General features: G+C 47.6%; 1 protein-coding gene across 1 annotated transcript in view; it reads right to left on the reverse strand.

Annotated features, from left to right (window-relative positions):
• exoc6b (exocyst complex component 6B) overlaps window positions 1-17,889 on the reverse strand; it is a 495,523-nt gene that overhangs the window by 304,480 nt on the left and 173,154 nt on the right. The window contains exon 6 of the mRNA XM_033043459.1: window positions 15,974-16,178. Coding sequence (XP_032899350.1) covers window positions 15,974-16,178 — 205 coding nt within the window. The remainder of the gene's footprint in view (window positions 1-15,973; window positions 16,179-17,889) is intronic.

A 17,889-nucleotide genomic window follows, 5' to 3' on the forward strand; every position in this document is an offset into this window, starting at 1 on the left:
CACGCAACAAAAAGCTTTTCACTGTACCTCGGTACACGTGACAATAAACTAAACTGAAACTGAAACCTGTGGAGAAACCTTTTTCATTCAGAGGGTGTTGTGTATATGGAACGAGCTGCCAGAGGAGGTAGTTGAAGCAGGTACTACAACACTATCTAAAACATACTTGAACAGGTAAATGGATAGGAAAGATTCAGAGAGATATGAGCCAACCAAGGGCAAATGGGCCTAGCTTAGATGGACATCTTGGTCACCAAGGACATTGCAAAGGGCTATATCACTGTGACCAAGGACACACAATTACAAGAATCTGAAAAAAACAGTTTCATGTTTCTCCTGTTTTCTGTGCTCAGTCCACCAAGGGCTCTGCTGGATCTCCCAGTTGCCAACCATTTTAACTTCCCTTCCCGTTCCCACACTGACCTTTCTGTCCTGGGCCTCTTCCACTGCCAGAGTGAGAGCCAGCGCAAACTGGAGGGGCAGCACCTCAAATTCCGTCTAGGTAGCTTACACCCCAGTGGTATGAACATTGACTTCTGAATTCTCCAATCTTAGGTAACCATAACTCTCCCCCTCGCCCCATTTTGCCCCGACCACACCTTTCTTCCTCCCCCCCTTCCCTCCCCTGTATCCCACCACTCACACATATGTCATCCCCCCCCCTCCTCTTCCATCTATGTTCATTCAGTCTTAGAATAAAGGGGAGGCTATTTAAGACTGAGGTGTGAAAAAACTTTTTCACCCAGAGAGTTGTGAATTAATGGAATTCCCTGCCACAGAGGGCAGTGGAGGCCAAATCACTGGATGGATTTAAGAGAGAGTTAGATAGAGCTCGAGGGGCTAGTGGAGTCAAGGGATATGGGGAGAAGGCAGGCACGGGTTATTGATAGGGGACGATCAGCCATGATCACAATGAATGGCGGTGCTGGCTCGAAGGGCCGAAGGGCCGAATGGCCTCCTCCTGCACCTATTTTCAATGGTTCTATGTTTCTATTCCTCTAGCTTCACAATTTGCTACTCTTCATCCTTTTGTCTCGCACACCTTCCGTCTGTTCATCCCTTTGTCCAACCATTTGCCAATCAACCCCCAGTCCTCACCTGTATCCAGCTAGCCTGCCCCTGCTCTCTTCTCTCTTCCCCCCACCCACCCCCACCCCACTACAATCAGTCAGAATAAGACCCAAGACGCCACCTGCCAACATTCTCCGGAGATGCTGCCTGACCCGCTGAGTTGCTCCAGCAATTTGTGTGTTTTGTTTTTGTAAACCAACATATGTGGCTGCCTTGTTTCTGCATTCAGTACTTGCAGGACAGAGGTTTAGCAGATGAAACACGGCTAGTTGGCGTGTAGACAGGGTGAGTAGCTGGTAAGACTGAGAGCGGCATGATAGCACAGCGGTAGAGTTGCTGCCTCACAGCGCCGGATACCCGGGTTCCATCCCGACTACTACGGCTGCCGTCTGTACGGAGTTTGTACCTTCTCCCCGTGACCTGCGTAGGTTTTCTCTGGGTGCTCCGGATTCCTCTTGGTTCTTGGTCCTCCAAAATATTCCAAATGGAATTTAAACTGGAGGTGGTGAAGGGAGGGCTTAAGCCAGAAAGGGTTATTGGGAAGAAAGAGCTACTTTAAATTTAGTTGCATCTGGTTGGGTAACGATAGTTGGGTGGAGATTATTCCATGCTTTAATTGTGCGGGGGAAGAACGAATTGCTGTACACATCTGTCTTTGTAGCTGGGATCACAAATTGGATCGAATGCCCTCGTCTGCTCCTAATTGGTTTGGGTTTGGTGTAGGTCTTGTAGTCTATGTCGAGCTGACCATTTAACATTTTGTAAAAACAGGTCAAACGGTGAGCTTCACGTCTGTCTTGGAGAGGGTTCCACCCCAGAGTATTCAGAAGTTTGGTGACACTCGCTTCTCTCTCATAGGTGTTAGTAACAAATCGAGCGGCCTGTCTTTGGACACTTTCGATGGAAGAAATGTTTTTATTTGTGTATGGGTCCCATGCTGCAACTGCGTAGTCCAAATGAGGTCTAACGAGGGTGAAGTATAGCTTCTACCTTGACAGAAGTTGAACAATGATGAAAGTTGCGCCTCAGTAAGTTTAGGACACCTGTTGCTTTCACCGTTGCATGATGAGTCTGACCATTCCTCCCACACTCCAAAGACGTGCAGAGGTTTGCAGGTTAATTCGCTTTGTCTAAAAGAATGGTAAATTGTCCCTGTTGCATCAAATAGTGGTAGCGTATCAATACAGAATACTCTATCGGAGTCGCTGCCTCAAAAAGGCTGCCAACATCATCAAAGACCCACACCATCCTGGACACTCACTCATTTCTCTGCTGCCATCGGGAAGAAGGTACAGGAGCCTGAAATCTGGAACATCCAGGTTCAGGAACAGCTACTTCCCCACAGCCATCAGGCTATTAAACACAACATCAAACAAAAATCTGAACATTAATAGTCTATTATTACTATTGCACTTTATCTGTTTATTTATTCTTTATATATATGGTCTTTGGTATATAGACACACTGAACCTTTATCTTCTTCTTAATGAACCTTTAACTCCTGTTTTGTATTATCTTTACATTCTGTTGTGCTGCAGCAAGCAATAATTTCATTGTCCTATCTGGGACACATGACAATAAAACTCTCTTGACTCTTCTTTAAGCAGGAGGAATGACAAATGATAAAATAGTTGACTTTATTATCACATGTACTGAGGGACAGTGAAAAGGTTTTTAGTTGCGTGATGTTCAGTCAGTGGAAGATATACAATATAACGATCAAGCTGTCCACAACTACAGGCACAGGATAAAAGGCACAATGTGTAGTGTAAGATACAATTCAGTAAAGTCCGATTAAAGATAGTCCGAGGGTCTACATCGACGTACATGGGAGGTCTGGATCGCACTCCAGTTGGAGGTAGAATAGAAACATAGAAACATAGAAACATAGAAATTAGGTGCAGGAGTAGGCCATTCGGCCCTTCGAGCCTGTACCGCCATTCAATATGATCATGGCTGATCATCCAACTCAGTATCCCGTACCTGCCTTCTCTCCATACCCTCTGATCCCCTTAGCCACAAGGGCCACATCTAACTCCCTCTTAAATATAGCCAATGAACTGGCCTCGACTACCCTCTGTGGCAGGGAGTTCCAGAGATTCACCACTCTCTGTGTGAAAAAAGTTCTTCTCATCTCGGTTTTAAAGGATTTCCCCCTTATCCTTAAGCTGTGACCCCTTGTCCTGGACTTCCCCAACATCGGGAGCAATCTTCCTGCATCTAGCCTGTCCAACCCCTTAAGAATTTTGTAAGTTGGAAACTGGGAAAAAAACTGGGGAAAAAACGTCCCTGAATCTGGAGGTGTGCGTTTTCACACTTCTGTATCTTTAGCCTGATGGGAGAGGGGAGAAGAGGGAGTGGCCGGGGGTGAGACTGGTCCTTGATGATGCTGCTGGCCTTGCCGAGGCAGCATGAGGTGTAGATGGAGTCAACGGAAGGGAGGTTGGTTTGTGTGATGGTCTGGGCTGCGTCCACAATTCGCTGCAATTTCTTGCGGTCTTGGATGGAGCTGTTCCCAAACCGTGCTGTGATGCATCCCGATAAAGTGCTTCCTGCAGCGCATTTGTAGAAGTTGGTGTGAGTTGTAGGGGACATGTCGAACTTCCTAAGCCTTGTAAGGAAGTTGAGACGTCGGTGTGCTTTCTTGGTCGTTGCTTCAGTATGGGTGGTCCAGGAGAAGTTGTTGGTGATATTGACTCCTGAGAATGTGAAGCTTTCAACCATCTCTACATCAGCGCCGTCAATGCAGACTGGGGTGTGTGAACCGCTTCACTTCCTGAAGCCCATCACTATCTCCTTTGTCTTGCTGACGTTGAGAGAGAGGTTGTTGTCTGGACACCAGGACACGAGGTTCTCGATCTCCTCCCTGTACTCTGTCTCATCATCATTTGATATCCGGCCCACAATGGTGGTGTCGTCTGTGAATTTGTAAATTGAATTAGATTTGTACCCGGCTGCACAGTGGTGGGTTTACAAGGAGTAAAGATGGGGGCTGAGAACGCAGCCTTGCTGAGCAGTGTTGAGGATACTTCCCGAGGCTTCTAAGGAAGTAGAGGCGTGGGTGTGTTTTCTTGGCCATTGGTTGAATTGGCCATTACATGAATTGATTATTGAATACTGTATTTATTACTGTGTTGTTGCATTAATGTGCCTGGAAAAGATGCAGCATGTGAAACATGAGCCACGGTATTTCGTTACTCCGTCATCGGTTTATATGATACTGCATATCTGTGGATTTGTGAATGGAGAGGGATTACGAATGACGTGGTACTCAGCAATGTTGTCAAAGTCATACCCCGTGGAAACAGGCCCTTCGTTCCAACTCGCCCCTGCTGTCCAAAATGCCCTGTCGAAGCTAGTCCCATTTGCCCATATTTGGCCCATAGCCCTCTCAGCTTTTCCAATCCATGTACCTGTTCAAATGCCTTTTCGATGTCAATGACAATAAAAGCATTATTGAACCATTAATATAGGACCTGCCTCAACTACGTCTTGCAGGGTGGCACGATGGCGCAGCGGTAGAGTTGCTGCCTTACAGCGGCAGAGACCCAGGTTCGAACCTGACTACGGGTGCTGTCTGTACGGAGTTTGTACGTTCTCCGTGGGTTTTCTCCGGGTGCTCTGGTTTCCTCCCCACACTCCAAAGACGTGCAGGTTTGTTGGCTAATTGGCATGGTAACATTATAAATTGTCCCTAGTGTGTGTCGGATAGTGTTAGTGTGCGGGGATCGCTGGTCAGAGTGGACTCGGTGGACCGACGGGCCTGTTTCCGTGCTGCATCTCGAAACTAAATTAAATCAAGCTCTTTCAATATACCCAACACCTTCTGTGAGGAAAAAACTGCTCCTTAGGTTCCTCTTTAATCTTGCCCCCTCACCTTAAACCAATGGAATTGGAATTCTGTGGAATTCTCTGCCTCAGAGGGCGGTGGAGGCCGGTTCTCTGGATGCTGTCAAGAGAGAGCTAGATAGGGCTCTTAAAAATAGCGGAGTCAGGGAATATGGGAAGAAGGCAGGAACGGGGTACTGATTGGGGATGATCAGCCATGATCACATTGAATGGTGGTGCTGGCTCGAAGGGCCGAATGGCCTACTCCTGCACCTATTGTCTATTGTCTATTGACGGTTCTGTCTAAACCTACGTCCTTAAAACATACGGTTTTTGATTCCCCAACTCTTGGCAAGACCTACCCGATCTATTCCTCTCATGATTTTGTACACCTCTATAGGATCACCCCTCATCCTCCTGCGCTCCATGGAATAGAGACCCAGCCTGCTCAACCTCTCCCTGCAGCTCAGGTCCCCGTTCAAGATCGAGCTTGCAGATGAAACACAGGTAGCTGGCGAGTGGACAGGGCAAGTAGCCGGGATGAGGAATGGAATGTCGACCTTTATTCCATGAGGAACAAACTACAAAAGGGTGGCAGTCTTGTTGCACCCTGCGTGAAATTCCACCCGGGGGTTGTTGCAGTCATGATCGTTCTGCTCTTATCGCAGCGGGGAGAATACTTTCATGTCAGCTAGTTCAAGGAATGTTCGCAGTTGGTTCTTGGAATAAAAGCTTGCTTGTTGAGTAACGAATGAGAAGTTTGGGCCTGTACGCTTTTTGTATAAAGACAGATTAATTGATCTGATTGATGCATAAGATGCTGAAAGGGTTTGATGCTGATAAGATGTTTCTTCTTAAGGGAATCTGGATCTAAAGTATTGAGTTTCAGAATGAGGTCACCGATTTAAGACAGGAATGTGGAGAGATTGCGTTTTGTGGCAAATCTTTAGTATTCGTTAGTCAAGTCAAGTCAAGAGAGTTTTATTGTCATGTGTCCCAGATAGGACAATGAAATTCTTGTTTGCTGCAGCACAACAGAATATGTAAACATAATACAGAACAGGAGATAAAAGTTCAGTGTGTCTATATACCGTAGTCCATATATATGCACAATAAATAAACAGATGAAGTGCAAAAGGCTGTTATCGTTCAGAGTTTGTTTGAAGTTGTGTTTAATAGCCTGATGGCTGTGGGGAAGGAGCTGTTCCTGAACCTGGATGTTCCAGATTTCAGGATCCTGTACCTTCTTCCCGGTGGTAGCGGAGAGATGAGTGTGTGGCCAGGATGGTGTGGGTCCTTGATGATGCTGCCAGCCTTTTTGAGGCAGCGACTGCGATAGATCCCTTCGATGGTGGGGAGGTCAGAGCCGATGATGGACTGGGCAGTGGTCACAGCTTTCAGCATTTTGTTTCCTCTCCTGGACGTTCAAGTTGCTGAACCAAGCCACGGTGCAAGCAGTCAGCAAGTTCAGGTGAGTCCTCTTTGGCATACCGAATCTCCGTAATCTTCTCAGGAAGTGAATAAAATCATGTTTCTCCAGATTGTCCGGGCACGGTGGCGGGGCAGTAGAGCTGCTGTCTCATATCTCCAGAGGCCCGGGTTCGATCCTGACCATGGGCGCTGTCTGTACGGAGTTTGTACGTCCTCCCCATGACCATGTTAGTATCTTCCTGGTGCTCCGGGTTTCCTCCCACACTCCAAGGACATGCAGAGTTTGCAGGTTAATTGGCTTCTGTAAATTGTCCCGAGTATGTGGGACAGAACTAGCTTATTTGCGTTGAGTTCGCATCCTCCTCCTACTTTTCAAAGGGAATCCAACATTTTCTCAACGGCAGCTTCTTAACCGAGCAGTTTTCTCAATTTCGGCAGGTGCATAGATTGGAAAGGTTTGGAGCGAGATAGACACAACGTGCTGGAGTGATTCAGCAGGTCAGGCAGCATCTGTGGAGAGAAAAAATGGGACTTTGCTTCCCCTTTGTTCCACCTACAGAACTTGAGTTTGACTTTCTCTCCAGAGATGCTGCCTGACCGTGTTGAGTTACTCCAGCACTTTGTGTCTATCTCCGTCTTACGCCAGCATCTGCAGTTCCTCTCTACACCAGGTTGAGAAGGATATGGGCCAAATGCGGGCAGGTGGCACTAGTGTGGATGGGGCATCTTGGCCAGCATGGGTGAGTCGGGCCGAAGGGCCTGTTTCCATGCCGTATGACTCTACAGCAGCTGTCGGGTAAACCGGTTAAACGTTTTCTGCTTTCCGTCACCTCTTGCATGAAAAGAAACTCCTCATTTCCCGCATCTTGCTTCCGAACATGCGGAAAGACCTTGTTCTCAGGGAAGAGGGATTTTTTTTTTTCGTGAACTGACATGATGTTGAATATCCGCCTGAAGGCTGACAGAAGATAACACGGAGTGATGACATTCATTCGAGGAATAGGTTCAATGGATGACTCATTTTAAAGACTATCTTACACAACCAGCGGAACGGCCTACTTAGTTTAATTTAACTTTAGTACCGTTTCATAGGTACAGAAGTGTGAAACCTCACACCTCCAGATTCAGGGACAGTTTCTTCCCAGCTGTTACCAGGCAACTGAACCATCCTACCACAACCAGAGAGCAGTGCTGAACTACTATCTACCTCATTGGAGACCCTCGGACTATCCTTGATTGGACTTTGCTGGCTTTACCTTGCACTAAACGTTATTCCCTCATCATGTATCTGTACACTGTAAATGGCTCGATTGTAATCATGTATTGTCTTTCCGATGACTGGACAGCACGCAACAAAAGCTTTCACTGTACCTCGGTACACGTGACAATAAACTAAACTGAAACTGTTTAGAGATACAGCATGGATATGGGCCCTTCGGCCTGCTGAGACTGCACTGACCAGCAACCATCCACACACCAGTTCTATCCTACACAGAAGCCAATTCGTCTGCAAACCTGCACATCGTTGGGATGTGGGGGGAAACCGGTGCACCGGGAGGAAGCCCACGTGGTCACAGGGTGATCGTACAAACTCCGTACAGACAGCACCTGTAGTCAGGATCGAACCCGGGTCTTTGGCGCTGTGAGGCAGCAACTCTACCGCCTGTGTGCTGTTTGACAAAAGACAATAGGTGCAGGAGTAGGCCAATCGGCCCTTCGAGCCAGCACCGCCATTCAATGTGATCATGGCTGATCATCCCCAATCAGTACCCCGTTCCTGCCTTCTCCCCATATCCCCTGACTCCGCTATCTTCAAGAGCCCTATCTAGCACTTCTTGAAAGTATCCAGAGAACCGGCCTCCATCGCCCTCTGAGGCTGAGAATTCCACAGACTCACCACTCTCTGTGAGAAAAAGTGTTTCCTCGTCTCCGTTCGAAATGCCTTCCCCCATATTCTCAAACTGTGGCCCCTGATTCTGGAATCCCCCAACATCGGGAACATGTTTCCTGCCTCTAGCGTTTCCAAACCCTTAATAATATTATATGTTTCAATGAGATGCCCTCTCATCCTTCAAAACTCCAGAGTGTACAAGTCCAGCTGCTCCATTCTCTCAGCATATGACAGTCCCGCCATCCCGGGAATTAACCTTGTGAACCTACGCTGCACTCCCTCAATAGCAAGAATGTCCTTCCTCAAATTAGGGGGGCAAAACTGCACACAATACTCCAGGTGTGGTCTCACTAGGGCTCTGTATAACTTTTTAGTAATATTTCACAGTGCACATTACAACACATCGTGTTTGCTGGTTAATCCAAACGTCCAAGGAAGGTGACGGTTGGAGGCCCCGCAGCAGCCTGGGGCTCGCCTGGATCAGAACCACTGGAGCACGACTGGAATCTGAAAATGCCGCCAAAACATGGTGCCTCTTACTTGTGGAATGAAAGGACTATTTCTGTACACCTGCTAATCGAGGTTGTGCTTGGGTACTCCCAGCTGTTATCAAGCGACTGAACCATCCTACCACAACAACTGTGATTGAGGCAGTGCAGCGTAGGTTCACGAGATTGATCCCTGGGATGGCGGGACTGTCATATGAGGAAAGATTGAAAAGACTAGGCTTGTATTCACTGGAGTTTAGAAGGATGAGGGGAGATCTTATAGAAACATATAAAATTATAAAAGGACTGGACAAGCTAGATGCAGGAAAAATGTTCCCAATGTGGGCCGAGTCCAGAACCAGGGGCCACAGTCTTAGAATAAAGGGGAGGTCATTTAAGACTGAGGTGAGAAAAAATGTTTTCACCCAGAGTGTTGTGAATTTATGGAATTCCCTGCCACAGAGGGCAGTGGAGGCCAAGTCACTGGATGGGTTTATGAGAGAGTTAGATGGAGCTCTAGGGGCTAGTGGAGTCAAGAGATATGGGGAGAAGGCAGGCACGGGTTATTGATAGGGGACGATCAGCCATGATCACAATGAATGGCGGTGCTGGCTCGAAGGGCCGAATGGCCTCCTCCTGCACCTATTTTCTATGTTTCTATGATTCTATGTTGCAGCGCCCATGTTGTCTTTTCAGAATAGGATAATGCCTTTAGTTTCGTTTAGTTTGGAGACAGGCAATTCAGCCCGCCGATTCCCCGCCAACCCTCTCATACTAGTCCTGTCATCCTACTTTCACACCCACCCCCCCCCCCCCCCCCCCGCCCCCCACACCAGCGACAACGTACAGCGGGCCAATTAACCAACAAACCCACACATCTTTTTGATGTGGGAGGAAACCGGAGCGCCCGGACGGAACCCACAAGGTCACGGGGATAAAACGTGCAAATTCCGCACTGACGGCACCTGAGGTCGGATCGAACCAGGGGCCACAGGTTAAGAATAAGGGGTAAGCCTTTTAGAACGGAGACGAGGAAACACTTTTCCACACAGAGAGTTGTGAGTCTGTGGAATTCTCTGCCTCAGAGGGTTGTGGAGGCAAGTTCTCTGGATGCTTTCAAGAAAGAGCTAGATAGATCTATTCCTCTCATGATTTTGTACACCTCTATAAGATCGCCCCTCATCCTCCTGCGCTCCAAGTTAAGAGTCCCCGCCTACTCAACCTCTCCCTATAGCTCACACCCTCTAGTCCTGGCAACATCTTCAAATGTTTTTTGCGATTAATTGAGAGGAAAAAAAGCCCTACCCATCCATGCCGTCTCAGATAATCCCATTTGCCTGGGTTTTGCCCATATTGCTTGAAACCTTTCCTACCCATTGCAAAGCTGTTGTAGTACCTGCGTCAAATACCTCCTCTGGCAACTTGTTCCATACATCCACCACCATCTGGGTAAAGACATTGTCCCTATTAAACTGTGTCCCACTCACTTTAAACCTGTCTCCTCTGGTTCTTGACTACCCCACTCGGGTAAAGAAACTGTACATTCACACTATCTATTCCCCTCATGATTTTATACACCTCTGTAAGATTACCCCTCAGCCTCGTGTTCTCCAAGGAATAAAGTCTTACCCAGACCCCCGAGTCCTGGCAACATCCTCATAAATCTTCTCTGCACCCATTCCAGCTTGACATCTTTCCCATAACAGTGTGACCAAAGCTGAACACAATACTCCAAATGTGGCCTTACCAACTTCTTATACATCCGTACATACGGCTGGGCTTGTACCCTCTGGAGCTGAGAAGGATGAGAGGGAATCTCATTGAAACATATAAGATTATGAAGGGTTTGGACACGCTAGAGGCAGGAAACATGTTCCCGATGTTGCGGGAGTCCAGAACCAGGGGCCACAGTTTAAGAATAAGGGGTAAGCCATTTCGAACGGAGACGAGGAAACACTTTTTCACACAGAGTTATGAGTCTGTGGAATTTGCTACCTCAGAGGGCAGTGGAGGCTGGTTCTTTCAAAAGAGAGCTGGATATGACTCTTAAAGATAGCAGAGTCAGGGGATATGGGGAGAAGGCAGGAACGGGGTACTGATTGGGGATGATCAGCCATGATCACATTGAATGGCGGTGCTGGCTCGAAGGGCCGAATGGCCTACTCCTGCACCTATTGTCTATTGTCTGTTGTCTATTGTTAAGGCAGTGACTATCCTGCAGTGCCACTGTGCTGCCCATGGTTTAAACATGGAGCAATTTCCTAACTGGGGCGGCACGGTGGCTCAGCGGTAGAGTTGCTGCCTCACAGCACCAGAGACCCAGGTTCGATAGTAACTACGGCTGCTGTCTTTACAAAGATTGCATTTTCTCACTGTGACATCGTGGGTTTTCTCCGTGTGCTACGGTTTCCTCTCACGCTCCAAAGGCGTACAGGTTCGTAGGTTAATTGGCTTCGGTAAAATTTTTTTGTAAAATTGCCCCTATCGTGTAGCCTGCTCATGTACGGAGTAATTGATGGTCTGCGTGGAATCGGTAGGCCGAAGCCCCTGCTTCTGTGCTACATCGAGGTCTAAAGTTTAAAAAGGCCCACCTTAGGAGCTGACAATTGTACAAAAAAAACAATATTAACTAAGAAATGAAAATAGAATTCACTGGAATTCCGTTTTTAATTCAGATTTTTTATTTCCCAGTGTGAACAATCATGAGAGGAGTGGATAGGGTGAAGGCACACAGTCTTTTACCCAGAGTAGGGCAATCAAGAACCAGGGGACATGTGTTTAAGATGAAGGGAGAAAGATTTAGGAGCCTGAGAGCCAACATTTTCACTCAGTGGTTGATGGCTATGTGGAACAAAACTGCCAGAGGGCGGCATGGTGTCGCAGCGGTAGAGTTGCTGCCTTACAGCACCAGAGACCCACGTCCTAGATTCGATCCTGACTACGGGTGCCGTCTGTACGGAGTTTGTACGTTCTCCCGGTGACCTGCCTGGGTTTTCTTCAAGATCTTCAGTTTCTTCCCACCCTCCAAAGACGTACAGGTTTGTAGGTTAATTGGCTTGGTAAATAAAGTAAATTGTCCCTGGTGTGTGTAGTGTATGTGTGTAGTGTAGTGTGTATGGATCGCTGGTCGGCGCGGACTTAGTAGACCGAAGGGCCTGTTTCCACGCTGTATCTCTAAACTAAACTAAAGTAGTTTGAGCAGGTACTATAAACAACATTTAAAAGACAGGTGCATGTTCAGGAAAGGTTTAAAGGGATATGGGCTAAATGCAGGCAAATAGGACTAGCTTAGATGGGGCATCTTGGTCAGCATGAACAAGATGAGCCGAAGGGCCTGTTTTGTGCTGTTTCATAAGTGATGGGAACTGAATTAGACCATTCGGCCCATCAGGTCTACTCTGCCATTCAATCATGGCTGAGTCTCCCTCCTAAAGGGGCTGTCCCACTGTACGAGGTAATTCAAGAGCTCCCCCGTGTTTTAAAAAAAATCAAACTCGTGGTAATCATGTAGAATGAACGTAGCGGGTACGTTGGAGCTCGGGACGTCTCTTAGCGGCTCGTAACATAAACGGCAGGTACTCGGGAAACGCCGTAAGCTCGTGAAGACTCGTGAAGATTTTTCAACATGTTGAAAAATGTCCACGAGAGCCCCGAGTGCCCACGAGCGGCTATTACCGTAATTCTCCGAGTTCGAATCAGGGCAAACTCGGGAGAACTCTGGAATTCGCTCGTACAGTGGAACAGCCCCGTAACCCCATTCTTTGCATAACCCCTGACACCCGTAAAAATCAATAGAAGAATCTATCTATCTCTGCCTTAAAAATATCCACTAACAACCTCCACAGATTCACCACCCTCGGATGAAAGAAATTCCCCCTCGTCTTCCCAAAGGAACGTCCTTTAATTCTGCGGCTGTGACCTCCGGTCCTAGACTCTCCCACTAGTGGAAACATCCTCTCCACATCCACTCTATCCAGGCCCATCCGTGTTTGAATCTCGGACGCTGCGAAATCCAACATCTGCTGTTATTGTTTGCTTTTCAAGCACAGTTTCAGAATTAATTGGTGGCTGTTGCTCAATAAAACATGTCAGTGTTTTCACAAGCAATGAGTTTGGCATCAGAGGATGATACAGGTCACACTGAAGTGAGCTGCCAGGAAATTCAGATGTGAGATCAACAGCTGTTTTTGAAAATAAAACACAAAAGAGCATATAAATAGGAGGAGGTGTGGCCCTTAAAATAGAATAGAGCACAGGAACAGGCCCTTCGGCCCGCAATGACTGTGCTTGAAATGATGGCAAGGCCATCTCTTATCTGCCTGCACATAATCGCTATCAGTCAGTCAGGCCGAGCGCGTGGACTGCACGCGGCCTACAGCGGTGGAGTGGCGGCAGAGGACACCACGGGTACGCTTGGCCAGGCCGACCATGCAACGTTGCCATGACAACAATAGACAATAGACAATAGGTGCAGGAGTAGATCATTCGACCCTTTGAGCCAGCACCGCCATTCAATGTGATCATGGCTGATCATCCCCAATCAGTACCCCGTTCCTGCCTTCTCCCCATATCCCCTGACTCCGCTATCTTCAAGAGCCCTATCTAGCTCTCTCTTGAAAGTATCCAGGGAACCGGTCTCCACCACCCTCTGAGGCAGAGAATTCCACAGATTCACAACTCTCTGTGAAAAAGTGTTTCCTCTAAATGGCTTACCCTTTATTCTTAAACTGTGGCCCCTGGTTCTGGACTTCCCCCAACATCGGGAACATGTTTCCTGCCTCTAGGGTGTCCAAACCCTTAATAATCTTATATGTTACAATAAGTTACCCTCTCATCCTTCTAATCTACAGAGTGTACAAGCCCAGCCGCTCCATTCTCTCAGCATATGACAGTCCCGCCATCCCGGGAACAACAGACTTTTGTGGTCAGGTCAAGATCCCTGCACTTACAACAACTGGGACTAGAAAATGGCCCCAAACTGGCGACTCTGTATACTGTCTCAGTGTGTACTACTGCTGTACACTTGTACTGTATCTGAGATGCTGATCTAAGATGTATCTAAATGCTTATGTATAGTGATACTTGTACTGAACTGTATTCCAAAATTAATTTAATTGTACCTCAGTAAACATGATAAATAAAGTACCATGGAACCATTTGGCATTCGGCCCATCAAGTCTACACTGCCATTCAATCATGGCTGATCTATCTTTCTCACTCTCCTGCCTTCTCCCCATAACCCCTGACACCAGTACTAATCAAGAATCTATCTATCTCTGCCTTAAAAATATCCTTTGACGAGGCCTCTACAGTCGTCTGTGGCAAAGAATTCCACAGATTCACCACCCTCTGACTAGAAATTCCTCCTCATCTCCTTCCTAAATGAACATACTTTAATTTTGAGGCTGTGACCTCTGTGACCACAGTCTGTTCGTATTGGTGGAAATGTGTCAGCCTCGATAACAATCAGCAAGGGCGCACCTCAAGGCTGAGTGCTCAGCCACTTGCTGTACTCCCTCTATACTCATGACTGCGTAGCCAGTCACAGTGCGAACTCCATCATCAAGTTCGCTGACGACACCACTGTTGTGGGACGTATCACTGATGGGGATGAGTCAGAGTATAGAAGAGAGATCGAGCAACTGTCCATATGGTGCCAGCGCAATAACCTGGCCCTCAACACCAGCAAACCCAAGGAACTGATTGTGGACTTTGGAAGGAGTAGGAGGGGGACCCACAGCCCCATTTATATCAACGGGTCGATGGTTGAAAGGGTCAAGAGCTTCAAATTCCTGGGCGTGCACATCTCTGAAGATCTTTCCTGGTCCGAGAACACTAATGCAATTATCAAGAAAGCTCATCAGCGCCTCTACTTCCTGAGAAGAATACGGAGAGTCGGTTTGTCAAGGAAGACTCTCTCTAACTTCTACAGGTGCACAGTAGAGAGCATGCTGACCGGTTGCATCGTGGCTTGGTTCGGCAATTTGAGCGCCCTGGAGAGGAAAAGACTACAAAAAGTAGTAAACACTGCCCAGTCCATCATCGGCTCTGACCTTCCTTCCATCGAGGGGATTTATCGCAGTCGCAGAAAAGGCTGGCAGTATCATCAAAGACCCACACCATCCTGGCCACACACTCATCTCCCTGCTACCTTCAGGTAGAAGGTACAGGAGCCTGAAGACTGCAACAACCAGGTTCAGGAATAGCTACTTCCCCACAACCATCAGGCTATTAAACCTGGCTCGGACAAAACTCTGATTATTAATAACCCATTTTCTGTTATTTGCACTTTATCAGTTTATTTATTCATGTGTGTATATATTTATATCATGGTATATGGACACACTTATCTGTTTTGTAGTAAATGCTTACTATGTACTGTGTGCTGAAGCAAAGCAAGAATTTCATTGTCCTATACAGGGACACATGACAATAAACTCACTTGAACTTGAACTTGAACCTGGTCCGAGACTCTCCCACTAGGGGAAAAAAAAATCCTCTCCACATCCACTCTACCCAGGCCTTTCACTATTCGGTAAAGGGCCTGTCCCACTTTCACCACCTAATTCACAACCTCTACCGAGTTTGCCCTCGACTCGTACTCGCAGCATAGTCGTCACGAGGTCGTCACGAGGTCGTAGGTGGGTCGTAGGTTGGTTGTGAAGCTAGTCGTAGGCACTCGTGGCTTCAAGTAGGTCGTGGGCGTTTTTTCTAGCCTGATGAATTTGTGGAATTCCCTGCCACAGAGGGCAGTGGAGGTCAAATCACTGGATTGATTTAAGAGAGAGTTAGATAGAGCTCTAGGGGCTAGTGGAATCAAGGGATATGGGGAGAAGGCAGGCACGGGTTATTGATTGGGGACGATCAGCCATGATCACAATGAATGGCGGTGCTGGCTCGAAGGGCCGAATGGCCTCCTCCTGAACCTATTTTCTATGTTTCTATGCAAAATGCCTACTATGTTCTGTGTGCTGAAGCAAAGCAAAAATGTCATTGTCCTATCAGGGACACATGACAATAAACTCACTTGACCTTGAACTTGAAAATGTCCACGAGTATAAAAGGTTGTGAATTAGGTCGTGAAAGTGGGACAGGCTCTTAAGTTTCAATGAGGTCCCCCCCCCCCCCCCCCCCCCTCATTCTTCTGAACTCCAGCGAGTAGAGGCCCAGTGCCGTCAAACGCTGTTCGTAGGTTAACCCCCTCCCTCGTTGCCAAGAAGGTTCTGGTGCTAGGCGCGCGTGCCACCGGCCCAGGGAGTCTCACCTGCTTCATGGCCGTCTCCCCGATCTTGTCCGAGTGCTTGCGGATGCTCTCCAGGAAGTCCTTCAGGTCGGACATGGACACCTCCTTGATCTCCTGCCGCAGCCTGGGGATGTTCTCCATCATGATGCTGCAGAAGCGGTAGGGGTTGACCCGGGGCAGGAAGGTGTGCTCCATGTACTCCATCGTCTTCAGGGCGGGGTAGTGCCTGGGTTGGGGGGTGGGGGGGGGAGAGACAAAAGTGCGACGGCAGGCAGCCAGGCAGAGAGGAGCAGGCAGGGGAGTGAGTGTGGGGGACAGAGGCAATTGGGGGTGGGCAGAAGGGTGAGGTGGTCGGGGAGGGGGCGAGACAAAGGAGGCCAAAGAGAAAGTAAAAGAGAGTGAAAATGAAATGGAAGGAGAGGGAAGGGCGGGGGGATGGGAGAAAGAATAGAATTTGATTAGTCATTGTTCATGTTCATGTGATAACAGCAGAATTAGGCCATTCAGCCCATCAAGTCTACTTCGCCATTCAATCATGGCTGATCTATCTCTCTCCCTCTCAACTCCATTCTCCTGCCTTCTCCCCATAACCCCTGACACCCGTAGTAATCAAGAATCTATTAATCTCCAACATAAAAATGTCCATTGACTTGGCCTCCGCAGCCTTCTGTGGCAATGAATTCCACAGATTCACCACCCTCTGACTAAAGAAATTCCTCCTCATCTCCTTTCTAAAGGAACGTCCTTTTATACTGAGGCTAAGGCCTCTGGTCCCAGACTCTCCCACTAGTGGATATATCCTCTCCACATCCAGTCTATTGAGGCCTTTCACTATTTGGTAACTAATTACAAAGTATTAAACTCATCTTGGCCGAGGCAATTGAAGCAGATTCAAACTTCATAACCCCTGACACCCGCACTAATCAAGAATCTATCTATCTCTGCCTTAAATATATCCACTGACTTGGCCTCCGCAGCCTTCTGCGGCAAAGAATTCCACAGATTCACCACCCTCTGACTAATGAGAATCAGAACAGATTTCTACCACCAGGCAATTATAGAAACAAGGAATTACAGATGCTGGTTTACCAAGGAAAGATACAAAGTGCTGGACTGACTCAGCGGGTCAGGCAGCATCTCTGGAGAACATGGATAGGTGACGTTTCACAGAGTGCTGGAGTAACTCAGCTGGTCAGGCAGCATCTGTGGAGAACATGGATAGGTGACGTTTCACAGAGTGCTGGAGTAACTCAGCGAGTCAGGCAGCATCTCTGGCCAGATGAGTTTGGGTTTAGGCCCGTAGTTTGCCGACCTCTATGTTAGGCCTCATTATGTGCCCCACTTGTTTCAAAAGCGGGGGCACCAAGACGCACGTAAATTTTCGCACATTATTTTTGGGTAAAAAATAGCGTCCTCATTATCAAGAAATACGGTAACCTATATACCTGTACGTCCCTCCACGATGTACAGATACATGATGATGGGAATAACATTCCGTGGAAGATAAAGTCCAGTAAAATCTGATTAAATCCTGGAGTATTGTGTGCAGTTTTGGTCCCCTAATTTGAGGAAGGACTTTCTTGCTATTGAGGGAGTGCAGCGTAGGTTAATTCCCGGGATGGCGGGACTGTCATATGCTGAGAGAATGGAGCAGCTGGGCTTGTACATTCTGGAGTTTAGAAGGATGAGAGGGCATCTCATTGAAACATATAAGATTGTGAAGGGCTTGGACACGCTAGAGGCAGGAAACATGTTCTCGATGTTGGGGGAGTCCAGAACCAGGGGCCACAGTTTAAGAATAAGGAGTAAGCCATTTAGAACGAAGACGAGGAAACACTTTTTCTCACAGAGAGTGGTGAGTCTGTGGAATTCTCTGCCTCGTGGAGGCAGGTTCTCTGGAAGCTTTCAAGAGAGAGCTAGATAGGGCTCTTAAAGAT

The sequence above is a fragment of the Amblyraja radiata genome, chromosome 1, assembly GCF_010909765.2.
Source record: "Amblyraja radiata isolate CabotCenter1 chromosome 1, sAmbRad1.1.pri, whole genome shotgun sequence".
NCBI lineage: Eukaryota > Metazoa > Chordata > Chondrichthyes > Rajiformes > Rajidae > Amblyraja > Amblyraja radiata.